Here is a 22,490-nt window from a genome sequence, read left to right as displayed (position 1 = left end):
CATCAGCAACGCCACCAAGTTGCCACCGATCCATGTACGACCCACGATCCTAATCATGAAGGAACGGCTGGTGCAAGCACATGCGCATACATGTGCACACACACACACGCACACGCACACACACACCAAGCTCATTCCAGCACAAGTGGAGGAACAACACTAGCCAAACAGCGGCTCGGCTTTGAATGCTGCCCCTTGCAAACTATCCGAACAATTACAAAGAAATAAGGAAATCTTCATATCTGCTAAAAGCAAACACAGAATTGGCATGCATGGCTTTCCCTTAAATTTAGTTGTCTTTGCCGTTATGGGCTATGATTACAGACAAAAAGCAGTGTTATGAACCGGTACCTCAAAGACCGAGAACTATTTCAAATGATCAGTCCTTAGCAAAGAGAAATCCGTTCTAGCGGTAAAGACAAGCACAAGGTTTCTGTGTCTTCAGTATGAAATATCAGGATTATCGATAAAAAAGAGTTGCTTAAAATATGCCATAACATTTCGTTTAAAATATAATTAGAATGTCTGGTCCACATTGAAATTATTAATGTAAGCATAACTGTTAAAAAGTTATCAAAAGACTGATTCTATTGAATTGGCCTCTGCTATTCATTTTGTTTCCTTCTGGAGGTTTCTGTTTGGCAGTGACAGCATGATTTCTAAACTACGTTATTCTTCTGCATTTTTTTTTTTGGTAAATTTTCTGCATGTGTTTTTTAGACAAAAGAAAAATCACCAGTTTATAAAAAGGGAGCCTGAAGAGTTTGCTCCTGAAATACAGACACGAGGTTTTATAAAAAGGATATTGGTTTCTTGCTATAAAAAGCGACCGAAAGGTGTCAGACCTGAAAACAAATTCTCACAGTGTTTTCAGTGTTGGCTGTTTACAAGGCATTCAATAGAACAGAGATAGATGGATACCGTAGAGTTTTGTGTAATAACTCGCTATGTTAGCATCCTAGAGGAATCGGGTATATGAAGTCCCTCACCACCAATTCTTAATTGCTTATTGATTCCAAAGTGCCCCACTGGAGAGATCGACAAGAAATTCACTGTGCTTTAGAAACTCTACTGAAATGTCTACAGTGTTTCTCACTCAGTTCTGCCTAGTCTCTTTTTAGCTAGCCCTGCACGGGGATCCTAAACATCTGGTGTCAGAATTACAAGTTGCTGGTGTTTCTCCCCCTTGACAGCCAGAATTGTTGTGGGACAACAAACTGGGGGCTCAATCAGGAGTGAAGAGCGAGCCTGGGGAGTTGCCTTGCCGTCCTCCCGGGAGTCTCCAGCATTCTTGAGATCGGGAGACAAGGGGCACTTGTGTTTGTCACTCTTGGATTTGCCAATGAGTTTCTTTCCCACATACACATTTGAAGTGCTATGTATGTAAACAACCCTCTACAGAAGGAAGACTGTCGCGTGTATGAGCAAAGTGAGGCAGGGGAGAAATAGCACAGGCGCCTACGTGTTCAATAGAAAGGTCATGGACTAGCACGTTTTGCATCCCTGGAAAGTTACCCCAAAGGATGGTTATCAATCTATCTCTTATGGTTGGTTAACTGTGGATCAGTGGCCCAGAGGAGAAATCACAGGAAAATAAACCCAACATATTACAGTGTGTTTTTAAAAATAACAACAACAAAAAAATAAAAACTTGAAAGCACCAGTAGCCGTGTTGGACCCTTGAGCAGAAGTACCCTATTGTAACGGTAAGCTTGGATTTGTACTCTGGACTCTGAACGTTCTCTTCTCCTTCACATGGAATCACCGAGCGAGTCTGAGTCATCCAAGGACAGAGGCAGGTACAGATCCTGTTAAGAAGATAAGACATCAAGTTAACTCTCCTTTTCTTGTCATCTTAGGCTCTGCAATGAGCTGCTTTTTTAATTAGTATTTTCTCTAATTTTTTAAAATTCTTATTTATTTTGAGAGAGAGAGAGAGAGAGAGAGCATGAGCAGTGAAGGGGCAGAGAGAGAGAGGGAGAGAGAGAATCCCAAGCAGGCTCTGTGCTGTCAGCGTGGAGCCCGATTCAGGACTCGAACTCACAAACCGTGAAATCATGACCTGAGCCGAAATCAAGAGCCGGATGCTTAACCAACTGAGCCCCCCCAGGCGCCCCTCTGATTTTTATCTGGAACTAATTATAGGTTCATAGGAAGCTGAAGTATAGGGAGGTATACTTGTGCCAATATATCCTTCACTCAATTTCCCCCAATGGTAATATCTGGCCGTTTTCCACGCAGTCATGTGTGTGTGGAGGGGTGTAGTCTTATGAAATTTTACCACATGTGTATATCAGTGTGACTATCACCACAGCTGAGACACAGACCTGTATCCTTGTCAAAGGGCTCCCTCATGCTACCCCCCCACCCCCCTGCTTAGAGTTACATTTTCCCCTCCCCATCTCCCACCTCTAAACCTCCCTGGCAACCAATAATCTGTTTCCCATTTCTACAGTCTTGTCATTCCAAGAACGTTATATAAATGGAATCATACAATATGTAACCTTTTGGGACCAGCCCTTCCCATTCAGCATAATCCCCCGGAGATTCATACAAGCTGGAGCGACAGTTCACTGCTCTATATTGCTTGAGCAGTATTCCACAGTGCGGTTATAGCACAGTTTGGTTAACTCTTCACCCACTGAAGGGCGTAGGGGTTATTACAAACAAAGCTTGCAACAAACTGGGGCACCTGGGTGGCTCAGTCGGTTAAGTATCTGACTTCAGCTCAGGTCATGATCTCGAGGTTTGTGAGTTCCAGCCCCGTATCGGGCTCTGTGCTGTCAGCTTGGAGCCTGGAGCCCACTTCAGATTCTGTTTCTCTCTCTCTTTCTCTCTCTGCCCCTTCCCTGCTCATTCTCTGTCTTTGTCTGTATCTCAAAAGTAAATAAACAACAAAAAAAAATTTTTAAAAAAAACTTGCAATAAACACTCCCATACATGTTTGGGACGTTCATGCACGTATGAACGTAAGTTTTCATTTCTCGGGAATAAATGCTCAAGAGCACTGCTGCTGAGTCGCATCGTAATTGCGTGTTTCATTTGTTAAGACTGCAGTGTCGTTTTCCAGAGTGTGTGTACTACTTACGTTCTCCCCAGGAAAGTATTAGTGATCCGGTTTATCTACACCCTCAAAGGTATTTGGTGTTTGCGCCACTTTTTTATTTTAGCGATTCCCGTGGGCTTGTAGCGCTATCTCGTTGTGATTTTGATTTGCATTTTCCTGATGGTTAACGGTGTTAAACATCTTTTCATGTGCTCACTTGACATCTGTAATTCCTCCTCAGTGAAACATTTCTTTGGATCTTTTGTTCATTTTCTAATTGGATCTCTTCCTGTTGAGTTTTAACAGTCGTTTTTATATTCTACATATGTCTCTGGGTAGATATGTGGCTTGCAAGTTTTGTTTTTTCTCCTACTCTGTAGCTTGTCTCTTCATACCTTTAGCGTGGTCTTTGACAGAGCAAAAGTTTTGAATTTTGATGAGGTCCAATTTATTATTTTTATTATTATTATGGATAGTGCTTTCATTGTCAACAAGATCTTCTACATTTCTTTCTACATGTTGTACACTTACATCTATAGTCTGTTTTTGAGTTGTTTTTTGCAGACCATGTGAGGTTTAGGTTAGGGGTCATTGATTGGGATCGTGCCTTTTGTCAAAAATCAGTGGTGAATAAACCCTATATCATATATATATATATATATATATATATATATATATACACACACATATATATATACCCTATATCATATATATATATATATACACACACATATATATATACCCTATATCTCATATATATATATATATATATATATATATATATATGTTCATTTCAGGCTCCCAGAGAACTGCCAGGCCCTGAACAAATGCCTGGCCCAGAAAATGTAACCCGTATTCCCACTTCTAACGTATTTCCTAATGCTCTTCTATTTTGCATCAAGAGTTAGGATCCATGGCTCCAATACTGCCCAGCTTTGTCTGTCTTGAGGAAATGGGGAGATGACATGACATTGGTTTTTCCCATTGTCCCCAGAGCTGTATTTGGAGGTACTTGTGATTCCTCTTGGACTTACTTCACCCATAGTCTAAATCAGTGATTTTCAAAACTCTGTCTCTCCCTCTCTTCGCCTTCTAAATCCTCCATTGAAGTGAAATTTTGTTTGGAAACCCAATACATAAAATAAATAAAAGTGTAGTTGTTGTAGTTGAATCAGACAGGGGTGAGGGGGGCAGAATCTCACCCATCTCCAAATGAAACAGTTTGAAAACCACTGTTATCATTCACATTATCAGCAAGATACTAAAGGGAACTGAAAAATTTAAGGTCAACTGCCTGGATATTTAAGACACCCTCCTTGGTATAGTACAAACAGAGAACTTCAATAGAAAGCTGTCCAAAAAATTGGAGCATACGGCTTCTCCGTGACTTAGAGGAAAAAGGACAAGAATAGGGAAGAGAAGCATTAAGAATACTTCTTACTGTGGGGCGCCTGGCTAGCTCAGTCGGTAGAGTGTGCAACTCTTGATCTTGGGGTTTTAAGTGCGATCCCCATGTTGAGTGTAGAGATTACTTAACAATAAAATCTTAGGGAAAAAAAAAGAATGCATTTTGCTGAGAAGGAAGTGGCAAGAAAACTTTTAGGCAGATTCAATGGAAAGAGGAGCGAAGTATATTCAGAAACCTGAGCTTTTAGCCCTGGATAACTACTACTGTGGCATTGAACAAGTCTTTGAATCTTGGTGTCTTCATCAAGAAAATTCAGACTTTGGGATGGACAATATGTAAGGTCTCTTCTACCTCTCAGGCTATTATTTGGGACTCTCCAGGGAACACTTAATTATTTCAAAGCACAAGAAAGGCAACTACAGCAAATAGACTTACTTGTCACCAACCGGCCATCCCTTCACTATAAATCAGGAGCTAGCAAACTTTTTTTGTAAAGGGCTAGATAGTAATTATTTTGGGTTCTCTTGGCTGGTCACATTTGATCTCTGTCATGCAGTCCTGTTTGTTTGGGTTTAGTTTCTTTTATAACTCTTTGAAGATGTAAGAAACATTTTTTTTTTTTACATCAGGGCGTGGTGGGGGGCATCCCCAAACCACCAGACCACAGGCAGGATTTGGCACCCTTGTTCTAAACTACTAAACACAATCTCTTATAAAACTGACAAACAGGTAGGAAGTGCAAGGCCAAGGAAACAGTAGGAGTTCAATAAAAACTTGTAAAATTGAACTGAGGCAAACCGGCATACGATTGAGTCACACCTTTGAAGGGATTTTAGTCCTCTCGTACTTGAGTCAAGTGAAAATTGGACATAGTCTAAAGTATCCTTGAGCTCTAGCTGCCCAGAACAGTGAAGAAAGACTCTGAAAGTGTGCTCCCACATAAAGGCAGTGACACTGGAAAAATTGTCAACATCGACTTTTTCAAAACTCTGGAAATTAACCAAAAGCTTGCAGCAATCCAAGAGGTGTTTATTCAAGAAAAATGGCTGAATGCTAGTAAGAGTACGAAAATGTGTAGTGCTTTAGCTTCTTCTATTTCGCTTCTTTATGTCTGCTCCGGGTAGCTTTGAAAGCCAACAGCCTCGGGGCACCTGGATGGCTCAGTCAGTAAAGCATCTGACTCCTGATTTTGGCTCAGGTCCTGATCTCATGGTCTGTGAGATAGAGCCCCGCACTGGGGTCTGTGCTAGCAGTGCGGGGCCTGCTTGGGATTCTCTTTCCCTCTCTGCCCCTCGCCTATTCGCTTGCTGTCTTTCTCTCTCAAAATAAATAAACATTAAAAAGAAAGGAAGAAAGCCAACAGCCTCACAATTATGGTATCTGAAAACAGAAATGCAGAATGAGTTGGAAGCTCCCCGAAATGCCCCATTCCTAGAGAATTGTCACTATTCAGCCTGTCCGGTAGCTCCTTAGAAATTCCCACTTGTAGGGCTCTCCTTTGTTTGACCTGACGCAGAGCACACTCACTGCGAACAGCCTTTTCAGGGAGGCTTAATCAGCTGCAATTGTTTAAAATCACAGCTGCCGAAAGTAGAGGAACCCATTGGGGCAAATGAAGCTGCTCAAAACCTTAAAAGGAAAAGCTAGAGAATTAATGTCCATAGGAGACTTTGAAAAGCTCCAACATGTTTCCAGGAATCTCTAAGACATGGCACATGTTTAGGACTAGGTGTATTCTGGGAAGAGCCCTAAGAGGGCCCTAATCTCTCATCTCTGGTTGGCCTTGAGGCCCTGCACAAGCAGCAAATGAAGGCTAAGGCAAAGTTATAAACTGCCTGACAGGGCACTGAAATCACGCCCCAACACACACACACACACATATACACACACACACACACACACACACACACACAGAGTGTCTTGGCCAAGGCAGGGAGCCTTATTGGATCAATGCGTTGAATAAAATCTAGCAAAATTATCCTTCAAGAATGAAGGAGAAAATAAGACATCCCCGGATAAACAAAGAGGATCCATTGCCAGCAGACATATCCTCCAAGAAATACTGAAGAGAATCCTTCAGGGAGAGAGGAAAGGACAATAGACAGTAATTCAAATCCACATAAGAAGGAAAGAACACTGGTAAAGGTAAATACATAGGTAAATACAAAAGGCAGAACAAATTGATTTTTGGAACTCTTCTGTTATCCAGTTCGAAAGACAACTGCATGGAAGTATAATTATATAAGTGCGTTGACGGACTTATTATGTATAAAGATGTAATTTGTATGTCAATAAGAGGACAAAAGAAAGGGGGAAGGACAAAGATATACTATAGTAAATGGTTTTTATATTCAGTTGAAATTAAGTTGATACTATTCCAAAGTAGATTGCATTAAGATATTAATTTGTACCCCCCAAGGCAGCCACCAAGAAAATAACTCAAAATAAAATTAGTAAAAATACAACAAGGAGATTAAAATGGTATGTGTTAGGGGAGCCTGGGCGGCTCAGTTGGTTAAATGTCGACTTCGGCTCAGGTCATGATCTCGTGGTTCCTGAGTTCGAGCCCCGCGTCAGGCCCTGTGCTGACAGCTCAGAGCCTGAAGCCTGCTTCAGATTCTGCGTCTCTCTCTCTCTCTCTGCCCCTCCCCCCACTCACACTCTGTCTCTCTCTCTCTCTCTCAAAAATAAACAAATATTAAAAAAAAATAAAATGGTATTGTTAGATATTAGAAAAATATGTCACACAATAAAGAGCAGAAATTAAGGAATCAAGGAACAAAAAAGACATAAGACATATAGAAAACTACAAAATGGCAGATGTAATTCTTACCTTACCAGTAATTACATTAAACATAAGTAAATTAAGCACTCAAATGAAAAGGCAGATTGATGGAATGGATTTAAGAAAAAACAACATGATCCAGCTCTATGGTGCTTGAAAGAGACACAATTTAAAGACACAAATCCATTGAAAGCAAAAGGATGGAAAAAGACTTACCATGCAGTTAGTAAATAAAAGAGAGCTGGAGAGGCTATACTAATAACAGAAAAAACAGACTTCCAGGCAAAAATTGTTACTAGAGACAAATAAGGACATTTTGTAATGATAAAAGAAGTCCAAACATCTGAAAACATAATTATAAACATATATGTGCCTTAACAAAACAGCACCAAACTATGTAAAGCAAAAAGCACTTAAGTGAAGTAATAAACAGCTCAACCATTATAGTTAAAGACTTCAATACTCCACCTTCAATAATGTACAGAATAACTAGGCAGAAGACCAACAAGGAAAGAGAAGACTTCAACAACACTACAAACAATTACACATCTATAGAATACTCCATCCAACAGCAAAATACACATTCTTCTCAAGGGCCCATGGAACATTCTGCAGAATAGATTATATGTTAGGTCATAGAACAAGTCTCAATAAATGTAAAAGGATTGAAACCATACAAAGTATGTTCTTTGACTACAGCAGAATTAAATTAGAAAGGAATAACAGAAAGATATTTGGAGGGGGCAGGGCGCCTGGGTGGCTCAGTCGGTTAAGTTCCACCTCTTGATCTCAGCTCAGATCTTGATCTCAAGGTTTTGAGTGTGAGCCCCACCCAGCGTGGAGCCTGCTTTAAAAAAAAAGAAAGAAAGAAAGATATTTGGGAAATTTACAAATATGTGGAAATTAACAAACTGCTAAATAGCCAATAGGTCAAAGAAGGAATCACAAGGGAATTTAGAAAGGACTTTTGAGATAAAGGAAAATGAAATAACAATACAGGAAAAGTTATGAGATGCAGCCAAAGCAGTGCTCAGAGGGAAGTTTATATGAAATGTTCAGAATATGCTAACTCATCGAAACAGAAGATTAGTGGTTGCCAGGGGTTGGGTAGAGGGAGAAGGGGCTATGACTACTCTCAAGGGTGATGAATATATTCTTGTTCAACTTTGTGATTACTACTAAAGTGCATACTTTAAAAAGGTGAATTTGACAGTATGTGAATTACATCTCAATAAGCTGTTACTAAAAAAAAAAAAAAATAGTACCTTTGAAAATCCCTTACGCTGACAACTGAATACTATGTGATTCCTGACCATGCCACCCTACACAGCAATATGCGCACATCTATGAATAATGTATATAGTAATAGCCAGAATGTAATGATGTGTGCAAACGTAAGAGACAGTTTGTGGTAGTTTTGTTCTAGGAATATATTGTGACTGTTGATGAATTCCATTAGATACAAGATCTTTCAGGGTTCTTTATGGTTCTAAAATTCTATAAAATAGAAGTCAAATCATTGCATGTTGTGTTGTATTAGTCAGACCAAAGGAAGAGAAATGAGACAGATGCTGCCGTGTTCATGAGGTCCCTGGGCATTTGGGGGACAATATAGAAGGGCCTTTTTCACCCTGGAGGCCACTTTGAGTCGCACCACACTGACCCACTGGGACTTTAGCTCTTGATTATTCATGCAACAAACCCTTCCGTGTAGTTGGTTGGCTGGGGGAAATAATTATAGAAGAAGATTATTTCAGACCTATATTTCAGAGGAAGAGGGGACAGGCCTAGGGATAGCATCGTGAGGAGATTGCACTCGGGACGGGTAAGGTGAGGTGCAGACTATGGAGACAATCCATAGGACTAGGCTTGGGAATGAACTTCTGTGCTTCTGTCCTCCATCCACTTATTTAGTATTCAAAATATATTTTCTTGCGTGGGTAGAACAATGTTCAGGAAAAGAAATTATCTCAACACTGTTTTTGTTGATCGATATGTAGAAATACAGAAACACACATATTGCTTAACAATACAAATAATTTGCACCTGAAATTCATTTTCTTGGTCCCTTGGAGCCCCACAGAACAAAATGTTTGTAACAAATACAGCTGTGCTGGCGATACTATTGCGTTAGAGAAAACAAAAACTTGGTCTCTGGTCCAAGGAGCTTATAGTCCAAAGGAAGTCAGAGAGGAGTTTTTGAGAAACCTGGCTTCTAGTTTGGGTTTGCTTTTTCCCAAACGTGCCCGGCACTTTGCTGATGCTGTGGTTTTGTTCTTGAAAATGTTGCAATGCCCATTCTCTTCACCAGCCATCAAAAGCCTACCCAGGCTTCAAGGCCCCACTTAAATGTCACCTAGTCTGCAAAACGTTCCCCATCATCCACCCTCCCCCAGTCAGATGCCTTTCTCACCACCCCTCTTTGTGCTCCTATAGTCCTTTTGTTCGCTCTTGATTACACTACCAAAATCCATTTAGAGTGGTGTCTGTGATTTAAGGGTCAGGACCCTGCTTTATTCATCAAACTATCTCTGCAAGCACTTATAGGATGACAGAAAAAAGGTCTGGAAACATAGAGGAGAACGTACATTTAAATCTGAGCCGAAGTCAGTCACTCCACGAACTGAGCCACCCACACGCCCCAGTTATATTTTCAAATAATATGTCAAATATATTTCCCTTCGATCTCTAGACAACTTTGCAAGCAAAGTGCTTCCAAATTTAAAGGCATGGGTGCAAATCACTAATGTGGAAAAAAAATTTTTTTTAAATAAACAAAAGAGTTTCACTCTACGTCTAGGCTTTTTGAACATCTTTAATGTGCTACCTTCTCCAACGTGTTGAATCACACTGGGGTTGTCTTTAACCTCGGCACCCGAGTTTTCTCATTTGTAAAGCGGAAACGCCACTTGCCCCATTTCTCCCACAGTGTTATCATCAGGGCAAATGGGAAAATGACTAGCAAAAGGATGAAGCAGTATAGAAGTGCAAAATGTTGTTCTCATTAACTATCCAAGGATTTACTTTGTGTCCATATTGTAGCACTTGAGTATGCGGACTTTGGCTAACCCCATCACAGCTGCATTAAAGAGGATTCTCCATGAGCTGCTTAAGAGGGGAAGCCAAGAGGCTGATTACAGCTTAGGGCCCTGCCACAGCCATCAAAAGTTACCAAAGGGATGCTGGGACTTCAAGTTTGTTTCCAATTGCGCAGGAGGAAAGTCATGGCCTCAGCCACCTGCTTCCTGTCTCCACCATGACTCACACCTTTCAGGTCCACTTGGATGGATGTTCAGATGAGAACTGCTTAGGCCTACTGCCCAAGGACCTTGACGGTGCTGAGGCTCAGGTAGCTGTGTAAAAGGAGGAGCAAGAAGCTGAGGCCTGAGACCCAGGGGTCTTGAGCCAAGGTCACAAGATACTCTGTAGCTTATTCAGAAACACCAGTTCACCCTCCATCATTGGTGGTGTAAGCATGAGGCTATTGCCTCCTTACAGGATGAACCAATAAGAGACACGCAACATCACTTCCGTGTCAATTCTGCTCCCAATGCGTAATATGGACTTGCTCACAAGGAAACATCGGGCACACCTAAATCAGAGGACATGCTACCAAAGAACTGGCCTGTACTCTCCATTTCTACAACACGCTGTCAAAAAGAAAGACTCGATCACTTTTCAAGATTAAAGAAGACTGAGAAGGGACATACCAACTGAAGGCGATGTGGGATCCCGGATTGGATCTTGGACCAGGAAAAGAATGTCCTTGGGACAACTGATGAAGTTTGAATATGCGCTGCAGGGGTATAATAGTGTTTCACCAGTGCCAAGTTCCTGATTTTGATAACTGTACTGTTGTTATGAATGAAAATGTCCTCATTGTTAGGAAATACACACTGAAGTATGTAGGGATAAAAGGGTATGATGTCTGCAACTTAATATCAAGCGGTTAAAAAAAATGGTAAAGTGTGTGTGTATATGTGTGTGTGTGTGTGTGTGTTAAAAAATTAGTACGAGGCTCACCAAAATCCAAATGTTTCTGAAAAGTTCACCAAAATCCAAAAGCTGGCTCTAGAAAATTCTATAATTTATTACTTAATGGTTGTCTGCGTCACTGTCAGAAAAAAAACAAAGAGTACTTTTAAAAATAAGAGGAGGCACTAAAAAATCCCACAGTGAAGAAAACAGCGAGGCTCTGACCGTGCTGCCCTCCTACAGTTTGTTCTAGTCCCTCAGTGGTTAAATTCATTTGGAGAATTGAGTCAAAACAAAACACCCCCACAACCAGCCTGCAGACCCAACCAGGAGAAATTGTTTAACAAGGCCAGCACTCCACCTCAGCACAAATGAACTGAGCACGTCAAATAAATGTGCAAGCGGCCCCTTCCCTTTGGGAAGGTACTGATGAAAGGTGCTGGGACAGGTCACACTTCTTGGAAGGACAGTAAGGGCAGAAACGCATAGGGCAAAGCTACAGTAAGAAGCAGGGTAGCATTGGGGCGCCTGGGTGGCTCAGTCGGTTAAGCGTCCGACTTCAGCTCAGGTCATGATCTCACGGTCCGTGGGTTCGAACCCCGCGTCGGGCTCTGTGCTGACAGCTCAGAGCCTGGAGCCTGTTTCAGATTCTGTGTCTCCCTCTCTCTCTGACCCTCCCCCATTCATGCTCTGTCTCTCTCTGTCTCAAAAAATAAATAAACATTAAAAAAATTAAAAAAAAAAAAAGAAGCAGGGTAGCATAGGAGCTGCTCACAATTACTGAAAGCTGACGGCAAGAGGAGCTTTTATCCAAGCCACAACCTCCCCGTAACATTAGCTACACGGACAGTTCAGCAGACCCTCTTTTGGGGAAACAAAATAGCTAAGCAGGACAATTAGAAGGTTCTGGTCGGGGTCAATACCAGAGAGTTAAAGGGGTCATTAAAGGAACGGAACAGGAACTAGGAATGACAGGACAGGTAATGGTCAGATTAACCAGGAAATTAAAGCCCTAGTGGAGAGAGAAGAAAATGAAAATGAATGTCAGGCAGCGGTGTGCTGTTAAATGTTTAACAACTGATTTTCGGGGTGGTGGCGTGGGGGGGGGGGGTGGAAACAATGGCCTTGATTGGCAGTGCTTGCTGATTTCCATAGTGCAAATACTTCCACCACCACTGAATTTTGGTTACCAACAGGATGTCGTTGAGCACAGAGCTGGGGAAGCAATGTTCACCATCGCCTCTCGTGAGCTAGCATGAACTGGCTCCAGCATACTGCTGGTAACCTGGGTGCCAGTCTTACGTGTGACACTACGTAGCTGTGTCACCCTAGTAGCTTAACCCTCCTGGCTCTTAATTTCCTCCCCTGCAAAATGCCAACCTCACAAGCTTATTGGGAGAATCAAAGGAATCTCATGTATCTCCATCTAAAATCTCTTTCAGGTCTGAACATCTATGGTTCCATGATGGAGTTGGCCACATCGGTGGCTTTTCGCCTTTTACCATCTCAACCCAAGTCTTCTGAGCAGGAAGAAGTCAAAAGAATCCTAGAGGAAGCTGCTCCACAGTGGGGTCATCAGAGCAGAAACCATGTTCACATCGCCTCAGAGATGAGGTTCAAGGCAGTGACCTCTTCAGATTTTCTATACAGAAGAGACTTCTGGGTGCGAATCTGCTTGGAAAGTAGGGCTAGAGAGTTTACAAAGTTCTATTCTTTTAGTGGCATACTTACTTTGAGTGACTTAGATGTGTAAATGGTGCCCAGGGTCAATGCGGCATGTATGTGCCCTCTCTTCCTACGCTGTACCAGAATCTGCCTGGGAGTGAAGAATACACAGCAAAACTAGGGTCTGTTCATATTTTGACGTCCAGCAAATCTAAAGGGAGTAACTCAGTGCTAACTTTCTTTGATGCTGTCTTTCACTTCCACGGACTGGTGCCTGGGGACATATGTTGCCCTCAATGCCCTCTTTGCTATGCCTCTGAATTGGAGCGAAAAGAGCCCAGCTCATCCTCTGAGCCATCATTTGGTGATACCATTAAGTACTAATGGATGTTTGGGACCTTTGTTACCTCTTTTGGTTAAGTGTCAATGGGAGTAGATAAACGTGTTTGGCGGGGGCGGGGAGAGGTGGGTATGTGGGAGGAATAAATAAAAGTGACCAGAAGCTTGGCCCCTGCTGGGATTCCCAGGTCTTCAAGCTCGAGGACCAGATGAAGGGAAATTCTGGCCTTGGTGCACTGTCGAAGTTGGATGGCGGAGCAAACCCTCACCCAGCCATTCAAAGAAGTCCGAGTGCAAAGGGGTTTAGTAAGGTATAAGAGACATAATACCTTGTGCTTCCGGAGGCTGCCAGGACTGGTGGGCGTGGAGATGGGTGACTGTTTAGACTTGGGGGTGGAGAGCTGGCTGCTGGAGGTCCCGTTTGCTAGCCCAAGGCAAGAGAAAAGGAAGGGATAAGAATCAACAGCATACAAAAGAACCAGTTATCCTTCCCCTCCGAAGACACGAAGAACATTCAAGCAAGGTACACAGACAACCAAGTGATTTGATGAGCGGAACAAAGGTGAAAAGAAACACATTCCTCAGAAAGGCCAGAACTGCAATCCTCAGTTAATTAGATCCTGGAGCAGTGCAGGGCCATAATCCTCCCACCCTTTCCCCTGAGCGCTTCCAATTACAGGGCTCTGGTTCTTTTCAAACCTTTCTCATATTCATTCCCAAGTTTGACCCTAACACCATCTCTGGGAGGTAGTCTGGGAACATAGGATTTCGTTTCAAGGTTACAAGTGAGAAAAAAAGTGAGGCACAAAGCAGATGATGTGGCAGATAGCCAATCTCTCCCCACTGTCTCTTTTTGTTCTCACCTCCCTGCCACCCCACTCTCTTCCCGGCCGCATCCTGGCTGAAAAGAACAGAAAGAAACAAAGACAAAGGGAGCTTACTCAGGAAGAAGAACGGAAAAGAAAGTGGAAGAAGAAAACAGCGTGAGACGTAAAGAAACACTTGGACAGCAAATGGGCAGAGGAGGGAATCAAAAAAAGAAGGAGGGAACGAGATCAGGAGTGGAGGAGAGGGGACACGGGGAAGACAGAGTCAGATATTAGAAGAAAATAATGAAGACGTTTGAAATCGGGAGAAAGGCACAGAGACAGAGGAAAACAGACAGTGATGGCCAGAGTCAGGGTGCACCCCCATTTCTCTCTAGGCTGACACAATGCTGAAAAATGAGATGGTTTAGTATGTAACATCTTGATGCTCCATCGTGTTGGCAAATGTTGTATATCCCCTTTGCTAATGAGCTTTTTAAATATACCATCATGTAAAAAAAAATATGGTGCATGGGATGGAACAATTAAACAGCTTTCGAGTGGACTCATGTTTAGACATCTCATGCTAGAGTTAATTGTTTCTTAAATCTAAGGACCCATATTGTTAATCAGAGATATTCTGAAATGTACTTTAGAAATAAAGGGATATTTAAAAAATATCCCAAAGGTCTGTGGGGGCAGGGAGAGAGAGAAGGAGGAGGAGAGAAACGAGAAGGAAGAGAAGGCGGGAGGGAGGAAGAGAGAGAATTGAACACGTGAAGCAGGAGAATAGCCTGAGGGCGTTGCTGTTCGTCCCACACACATCGGAAAGCTTAAACTGTTGTATCACGAATATTTCCTGAGGATATACTTTCGCTTCTTCACTTATGGTCACGTTTCCCTAGGTTCTGGAACCTGAGTATCAACTGTAGAGATGGAAGAGACATCAGTGGGGCGGTTGCTGAGTTTATCCAAGAGCAAGTAAGCTGAAGAATGGGCGTGTAGGCATCCGCTGTCTGGCTTGACCTGTATCCTAGTGAATGCATCTCTCACCCACTCACTGAGAGGCCTCTGTCCCTGTTAGGGCTTCCTGGAAGTCATTCATTCATTTAGCCAGTAGTTACGAGGTGCTTTCTCTAAACCAGGCCAAGTATTAGACATGGGGGTTTCAGAGATGAGAAGTCACGTCCCATGGTGAAGCAGGCAAGAATACGGTGGGCTAAGTCCTATGGCAGAGCCATGCAGGGATAATTCTTAGAGGTGAGGAGAGGCTTTGAAATCAGGGGACTGGGAGGCACACAGGAGGAGGCAACACCTGAGAAAAATCTTGAAGGATGACTCTGGAATAACTGGAGACAAATCTATAGAGACCGAAAGTAGTAGAGCAATGGTTGCCAGAGGCTGACCAAGGTCAAGTGGGTAGCTGGGGGGAAATGAAGAGTGTCCACTAACAGGTGCAGAGTTTATTTTAGAGGGGTAAAGATACTCTGGCAATAAATAGTCGAGACCGTTGCACAATTTTGTGGCTGACCTAAAATGCCTTGAGCTGTACATTCTAAATGAGCAAGTTCGTATGTGAATTGTATCTCAAAGCCCTTACAAAAAGATGAATTGGAGCTAGAGGGCAGAATGAGTATTCTAGACTTTAGGATTGTACCAGGAGGGGCAAGGACATAGAGGTGTACAAGAATACCATACCTTTGAAGAGGGCAAATAGCTCAAAATGGCTCAAGCATAGGGTGCCAGCGGTGAGCTCCAAGAGATGAGACCAGAGATGGCATAAAGGCCAGACCGTGGGGGCCTTTTGTTTGGGGTTGATTTGTGAAAGAAATCTGAGAGTGATACTATCAAATTTGCATTTTAAAACTATTACTCTAGCTATTGTAGGAAAGCTGGGCTGGGGGGCGGGGGGGGGGGGTTGGGGTGGGCTGGGGTAAGGGTAGAAGCAAAGGAATTGGTTAGAAGACAATGCAATAGTCCAGGTGAGAGGTGACCATGACTTAAGGGCGGGGGGGGGGGGGGAGGAGGGAGAGAAGGGACAACGTGGAAGACAGACACCTAGAAGACAGTCAAGCCACCTTGTAAGCAACCCCAAGAAGAATGTGACTTGTGCTGGCCAGCACAGATTGTGAGAGCTAGGCTTGGCCAAGGTACTAAGCTTTCTAGTGAATAAGGGAGGCATTGTGGAAAAGGCCAGAGTGTGCGGAGCCACAGTGGGGCCAATTAATCCATTAGAGGAAAAGGAAGGAGTTACAGCACACTTTCAGTGCCTGAAGGACCTAGCAGGTCCTTCCTAGCAGGCATTTTAAATCGCACCCCATAGTATTCGAGATAGAGAACAATCTGGGAGATCAGTCTGAGCTGATGTAATGCGAGTCTTCCCCAAGATCCCTGCCCTCAGCCACGGAGGCTAACAGATGTAGGCATCCCCAGGTAAGTTCTGGCATTTTGTTCCACATGATTGATGCCTCCCTTGGCAACAACAGATGGTAGTTCCCGGCATGTGTCAGTCATGGGACACAGCGGTGGTTACTACACTCCCAATGTGCAAACTGTCTCTGTCCACCTACACTCTTCTCTAGCTGAGGATGAGCCTACCAGTCTTGCCAAAATGTAGAACATCGTGAACCACAAGCATGTCTGCTTGTGAGGCAGTTTCTACCCATTCATTGGCCACAGACCTGCACATACAGGTTCTTGTGCAACTTCTAGTACTTTTCTCAATATCCTCTGAAACTCTCTCACTTAAGAAGTTTAGGGGTAGTGCATAAATACATATTTTATCAATACCTCTCTTTCTATTCCCTGTGTGTGTCTGTGTTTATTCTCTGCCACTCCCCAGCTAGTCAATCTTAACCTTTATTGTGTCATCCACATTCGACAGGCGTTTTGAAAATCAGTTTCTTAATACTTTAACTGCCACTCACTGCATTGTTGGAAAAATGCACTTTCCCAGACTTCCTGATGGAAAAAAAAAAAAAAAAGAAACCAAAGACGGACACAGAGAAATGAAAGAACATAGACACGCACAAGCAAATGTCAATTCCTCACAAGCTGAAGGAGCTCCTGCATTTACAGACTAGATAAAAATACATTCATATGTGCATTTCTTCTATGGGTTCTGGGGGGGGGGGAATCTGGGAGGGTGCCATTTGATATGGATTCTGGTCAGGTAAAAGAAGGAGCAGGGAAAAACGCAAACAGGGCCTGATGAACTGTGCACTGGCTTACTTTGGCGAATCCACACAGAAAGCCATGACAGTTCATTGTGACAGTGAGTGGCTGGAAATAACTTGGTTGACATCCCTCACTGCCCCTTATTTTTCTTTACTAAATGCCTTTAGCTCTTGTCTCTGAGCTTCTAATTCTCAGCTGCAATTTGGGGATGCACTGGGGGAGACTGTGCCCCCTTTTAGTCGTCTCTCTTTCACATGTCCCTCCTCGGAACCACAGCGTTGTCTCACTGTTGTCACCTTTTATTTCCCCATAGTCCGAATTCTTTCATTCCTTTCTTATCATTGTATATATCCGTTTTTTTCCCTCTACAACAAGGTACATCACAACTTTGTAGTCTCCTAGGCCATCTTATCAACAAACACCAAGATAATAATTAGTGCGTTTTAAGTATCCGATAGGCCAGGCACTCTGCGTGCACTCCCAACCCCCCCCCCAAAAAAACCCCCACTTTTAGTTGTATTCTCATTTCCAATGGGGAAAGAGAATCTTGCTCCAGTTAGGGATAGCAAAGTCAGGATTTGAACACAGGTCTCTCTGATCCCAAAGCCTATGTGTGTTTCGGTTTGCTTTCAGTGTTTGCTACGTCACTCTTCCTTTTATAAATGAATTGCTTCTGGAACTCCTCCCCATGACAACTTTCTGACTCAGGAAGGAAGGGGGGGGGGGGAGAAAAGTTGCTGTAGAGAAAAGAGAGATGAGTAGGACAAGGTAGAAGCAGACACCGGAGCTTAGAAAAAGTCTTCTGGACTTTTATTCCACTTATCTAGTTTAGATTGGAAGGTATTTAGCAAGCACTTCCTTTTATTCGCCAAAGAGACTGGCATGTAACTACCTTCAGGCCACAGAGCTCTCTGGGAAGACGGTATCTGTGTCTATTACTCCCCTCAGCTGGTGTCCCTCGGCTACGCAGCACAATGGCGGAGCTTGGCTTGGCATTCAGTCTTATCTCATTAGCTTCTCTGAATCATCGATGCCTGCCCTGGCCCCAGTGCTCATCTTCAAATCCTTGGCTGGGTCAGAATGGAGCAGGACAAATCCAAACAACAGATGGCTGTTCAGGTAACTAGGTTGACTTACCTATTTATAGGAATTTAAACGTATGGGGGGGAAAGGGGTTCCCAGGAGTGGGGAATAAGGTGGGTTAAGTCAGTTTCGAAAGAACAAGGAGAGGGTCCAATTTCTGGCATGGGCAGCCAAGGACAGAGTATGGTCACCAGCCAAGCAGAGGTGATGCTGAGCTCCTAGACTATGGATTTCCTTGTCTGGAGGCTGGACTAGTCCTTGGAAACTGGGATGCAGCTGCGTGGAAGGTGGGTGTAAGTAGCCCCAGGTGTGGCAATTATAGAACTGTTTGGGCAGCGAGTTAGACATGTCATTATACTTTATAGGTTCAAGTTTGGATGGCCAGAAAGGCACAGAAAGAAAAGAGCCAGCTTGGCATCTGCTTTTTACCCAAACTTTGTCAGGAGACCAAACTGATAATGCTCATTCACTTAGCTCTGACTTTTCCTCCCATTCGAATCACAATGCTTGAGCTCAACTCAAAAGCAAGCCTATTGGTTTTGGTTGAATGTCTATTTTGAAATATTGCTCACTAAAAAAAACCCAAACAAACCCATCTTAAAAAAGCCATGACAATAATTTGAGATCCACCTTAATAGTTGCAGTTGTAGGGGGGCCTGGGTGGTGTCGGTTAAGCATCCAATTCTTGATTTAGGCTCAGGTCATGATCTCACAGTTCGTGTGTTCGAGCCCCACGTCAGGCTCTGCGCAGAGCCTGCTTGGGATTCTGTCTCCCTATCTCTCTGCCCCTCCCCTGCTCTCTCTCTCTCTCTCTCTCTCTCTCTCAAAAATAAATAAATAAACATTAAAAAAACTTTAAAAATGAAAAACTTGCAGTTGTATTTCTACAAATGTTTTCAAAGCATTTTACCATATATGAATTCACATGATTCTCCTGATAACCTCAAGCAATGATGGCCAGGAATTAATGGTCTCCTTTTAATCATAAGAATATAGAGGTTCAGAGAGAGTAGGACTTGCTTCAAGAGTATAAATTACTTCTCCTCAATGGATATGGCCTCAGGGATTTACTTATAGATTCACTTCAAAATTGCCTTAAGGTGAGCACATCATATGCCTAATTCCCTAATGCCTTGCAGAGGGAGATCTCAATACACAATTCAGCCACTCCCTCATTTTTTCTTGTATTGAGATGCTCTAAGCGTTCTTGCATTCCAGTTCAAATACACCCCCTGTTTGCTCCCTACATATACAGGGAGTTTTTCTGGTAGGCCATCCAAGTAGAACCAAGGTGGTTTTAGCTTACTTCAGAACAAGGCCAAGACATAGAGCCTGTGGTTTTCACACATTCATTCCGAAGAGCCCTTGGGATGGGTGTCTGGATGGTTTGGCTAATTGTTTCTCGTCAGTGGAAAAGCTTGTGTCCCTCTCCCCAGACCCATCCATTAGGGAAGCAGGAGCAGTTCTTCACTGATTTGATCACAGCGCTGGTTCCCACGCCAAATTCAATCCTAGGTTGTGAGATACCGGAACTTCAGGAGTTGGAACTTGAATTTTAAATCTATTTCCTACAGAGTCTTGGGCAGCATGCAGTTTGGAATGTTCTAAATAAAAAGAGAAATAAGAATTTTCCCGGTTGCAAAACAAACATGTGCACCCATGCCTGCAATATTTTGACACGGATCAGTTCCCCTCAAGAAGAAGACATCTTTAAGAAGACGGATGGAAGTGCCAGGATTGTTTTCTCAGACTTGATAATGCTGACAACATTTCCTTGCTGTTGAAGGTGGTTCTGCGGAGAACATATTTCTAGCGGAGCAAGCTTCAGAGTTCGCTACTGGTTTAATGGGGTAGAAACTAGAAAAAAAAAAAAAAACAACTACAGGGCTCTTAAGTTGTGGAAAGAGCACACACTTTGGAACCAGTCAAGGTTCCAAATCCTGGCTTAGCCTGGATGTGTGACCTGGCATGTAACCTAACCTCTGTAGGTCTTAGTTACCCCATCTGCAACATTGAACGATAATAATGCACATCTCAATTGTTGTTTTGAGGGTTACATGACAGACTATACATAAAACGCTTAGCTAAGTGCTTAGCATGTAGAAAGGGCTTCATAATTACCTCTTCTTCTCTTAATATTACTATTGCCACTACTAGAAATGGAAGGACATGAGTAACTATGCAATACATAGGCACCGAGTTAGGAAATCCCACTTCTGCGAGGGATGACTTATCAATCTCAACGGGCTGAGGACTTTCTTTGGCTAGCAGGTCAGGCGTTAGAGGATTGAAGCTTTCCCGAGTAAAGCCTATTGCTTTTTCGTTTCTTGCTGTACTTCCAAAAACATAGCCCTTGGCTCTCTGCCCCTCTCTCTTTTACCTTCTCAGCCATTACCATGGGGGTGGTCAATGAATGCAACGTGGAACCACTGAAGGTTCTGCGGTAGGGGGTGACACAATGGAAATGTGTTTTAGGATGAGAAATATGGTGGCACCACCCCAGATGCAAAAGGGGACAGAGATTTGAAAGAGGGATGCTACTTAGGAGTCTGTTGAGTAATTCTGGCATCACATGACGACGAAAAGGAAGGGACTTCTGTGTGAGTAATGTGAAGATGTTTCAAAGGTTCAACAACAGCAGCGTATGGCCGACTTGAAGGATTCAAGAGTAGAAGAATCAAAGATAAAACCAAGGCATTGGACCCAGGGAACAGAATAGAAGATATTCTATTGCCAGACAGGGAGTTGGGGGTGGGAATGTTTTTGGTCGTTAGGCACATCATATTTGGTACATTTAAGTAGGATCGCCTGGTAGGCATTCATGGGATTAACATCCAGAAGGAAAGTTGGGGCCGGAGATGTAGATTTAACAGCTGCTTCCCTGGACCCTCATATGCTATATTCATCACCATCCGTACTCGTTTGTTCATGCTTCCCCCCTCTGTCAGAAATAATCCATTTCTGGGGCACTTGGGTGGCTTTTTCAGTGGAGCATCTGACTCTTGATTTCAGCTGAAGTTCATGATCCCAGGGTCATGGGATTAAGCCCCGTGTCTCTGGAGAGTCTGTCTCTCTCCCCCTGCCCCTCTCCCCCACTTGTGCTCTCTATATCTTTCTCTCTTTACAATAAAAAAAGAGAAATAATCCATGTCCTTATCAATTGAAATATAACCCTCCTTCAAGCCCCAGTTTTTCCCAGAAGGCTTCCCTTAGCACTTACTGCCTGTATCTCCCATTCACTTGGCATTGACACAAACCATTACTGTTAACTCATAGTTAACACCACGGAGCCATGGTTAAATTGTGGACTGCGAAGCCAGACTTCCTGGATTCAAACCTCAGTTCTAATACCTAGGAGCTGTGTGGTCTTGGGCAGGTCACTTAGCTTTCATATGCTCTAGCTTTCATCGGGGGCAACAGTGCCTACCTCATGAGGTTATTATAAAGATTAAATTGGTTAATATGTGCAGAGTGGTTAGCACAGTTGCTTGGTACATAAGAACTATATAAGTATTTGCAAATAAATGTTTTGTTAAACACGTATGTATACTGGGTCCCCCAATAAATCATAAGCTTCTTAATGATTGGGAGTTCATCTTCTTCCTTTTCTGCACAGTACCCAGCTCTATTAGGTACTCCATCCAAACTCTGGAGAGTCAATTGCATTTAAACGCAAGTCCCAGACTGCAGCAGGTGTGTGTAAGACTCCTATTACAGGGAGGCGGGTCAACACCACCACATCCCAAGCCCTGCCGAGTGCTCAGTGGTCCCCAATTTATGGCCCGTGCCAACAATTTCTCAGGTGGTTCTCCAACGCCAATGCAAATGTTACCTTAGATATGGGGCAGTTCCTCCAGTGAAACTCAACACAAGCTGTGGTTTTAGAAAGAATCAGAATGGGGGAGGGCCAAGGGGTGTTTTTCTTTTCCCAGAGCACCCCTTCCCCTTGGAGTGACAGCAGGGGAGCTAATGGAATGTCTAGGACCGGGCCCTGGAAACAGAGGTGCCCAATTCCTCATAGCTGTGCTCTAGGTAGCACAAAGAGAACGACACACATGTCACTCCATTCCCCTGCCTCCAGGTGAGGGAAGATGGAAGGAAGCAGACAAGCAAGGAGCATACAACAGAGACCTTTCTATTTACCACTCTGGAGCTCCCACACCTTGCCTCAAAGACAGTGCAGGGATTGTCTGCCTGGAAGTCAGG

At 43.2% G+C, this 22,490-nt stretch overlaps 1 protein-coding gene across 3 annotated transcripts in view; it reads right to left on the bottom strand.

Annotated features, from left to right (window-relative positions):
• Positions 1–273: 273 nt before the first annotated feature.
• DCX (doublecortin) overlaps positions 274–22,490 on the bottom strand; it is a 109,311-nt gene continuing 87,094 nt past the window's right edge. For all 3 annotated transcript variants that reach the window (XM_019426878.2, XM_019426880.2, XM_053891247.1), the window contains exons 6-7: positions 13,548–13,642; positions 274–1,808 (exon numbers count right to left, since the gene is read on the bottom strand). In XM_019426878.2, the coding sequence (XP_019282423.1) occupies positions 1,752–1,808; positions 13,548–13,642 (152 nt within the window). In that variant the 3' untranslated portion in view covers positions 274–1,751. The remainder of the gene's footprint in view (positions 1,809–13,547; positions 13,643–22,490) is intronic.

The sequence above is a fragment of the Panthera pardus genome, unplaced genomic scaffold (assembly GCF_024362965.1).
Source record: "Panthera pardus isolate Hobbes unplaced genomic scaffold, ASM2436296v1 HiC_scaffold_27, whole genome shotgun sequence".
In the NCBI taxonomy this organism is placed as follows: Eukaryota; Metazoa; Chordata; class Mammalia; order Carnivora; family Felidae; genus Panthera; species Panthera pardus.
Note: the sequence above shows the minus strand (reverse complement) of the source record. Positions and strands in the feature narration are given on the sequence as shown.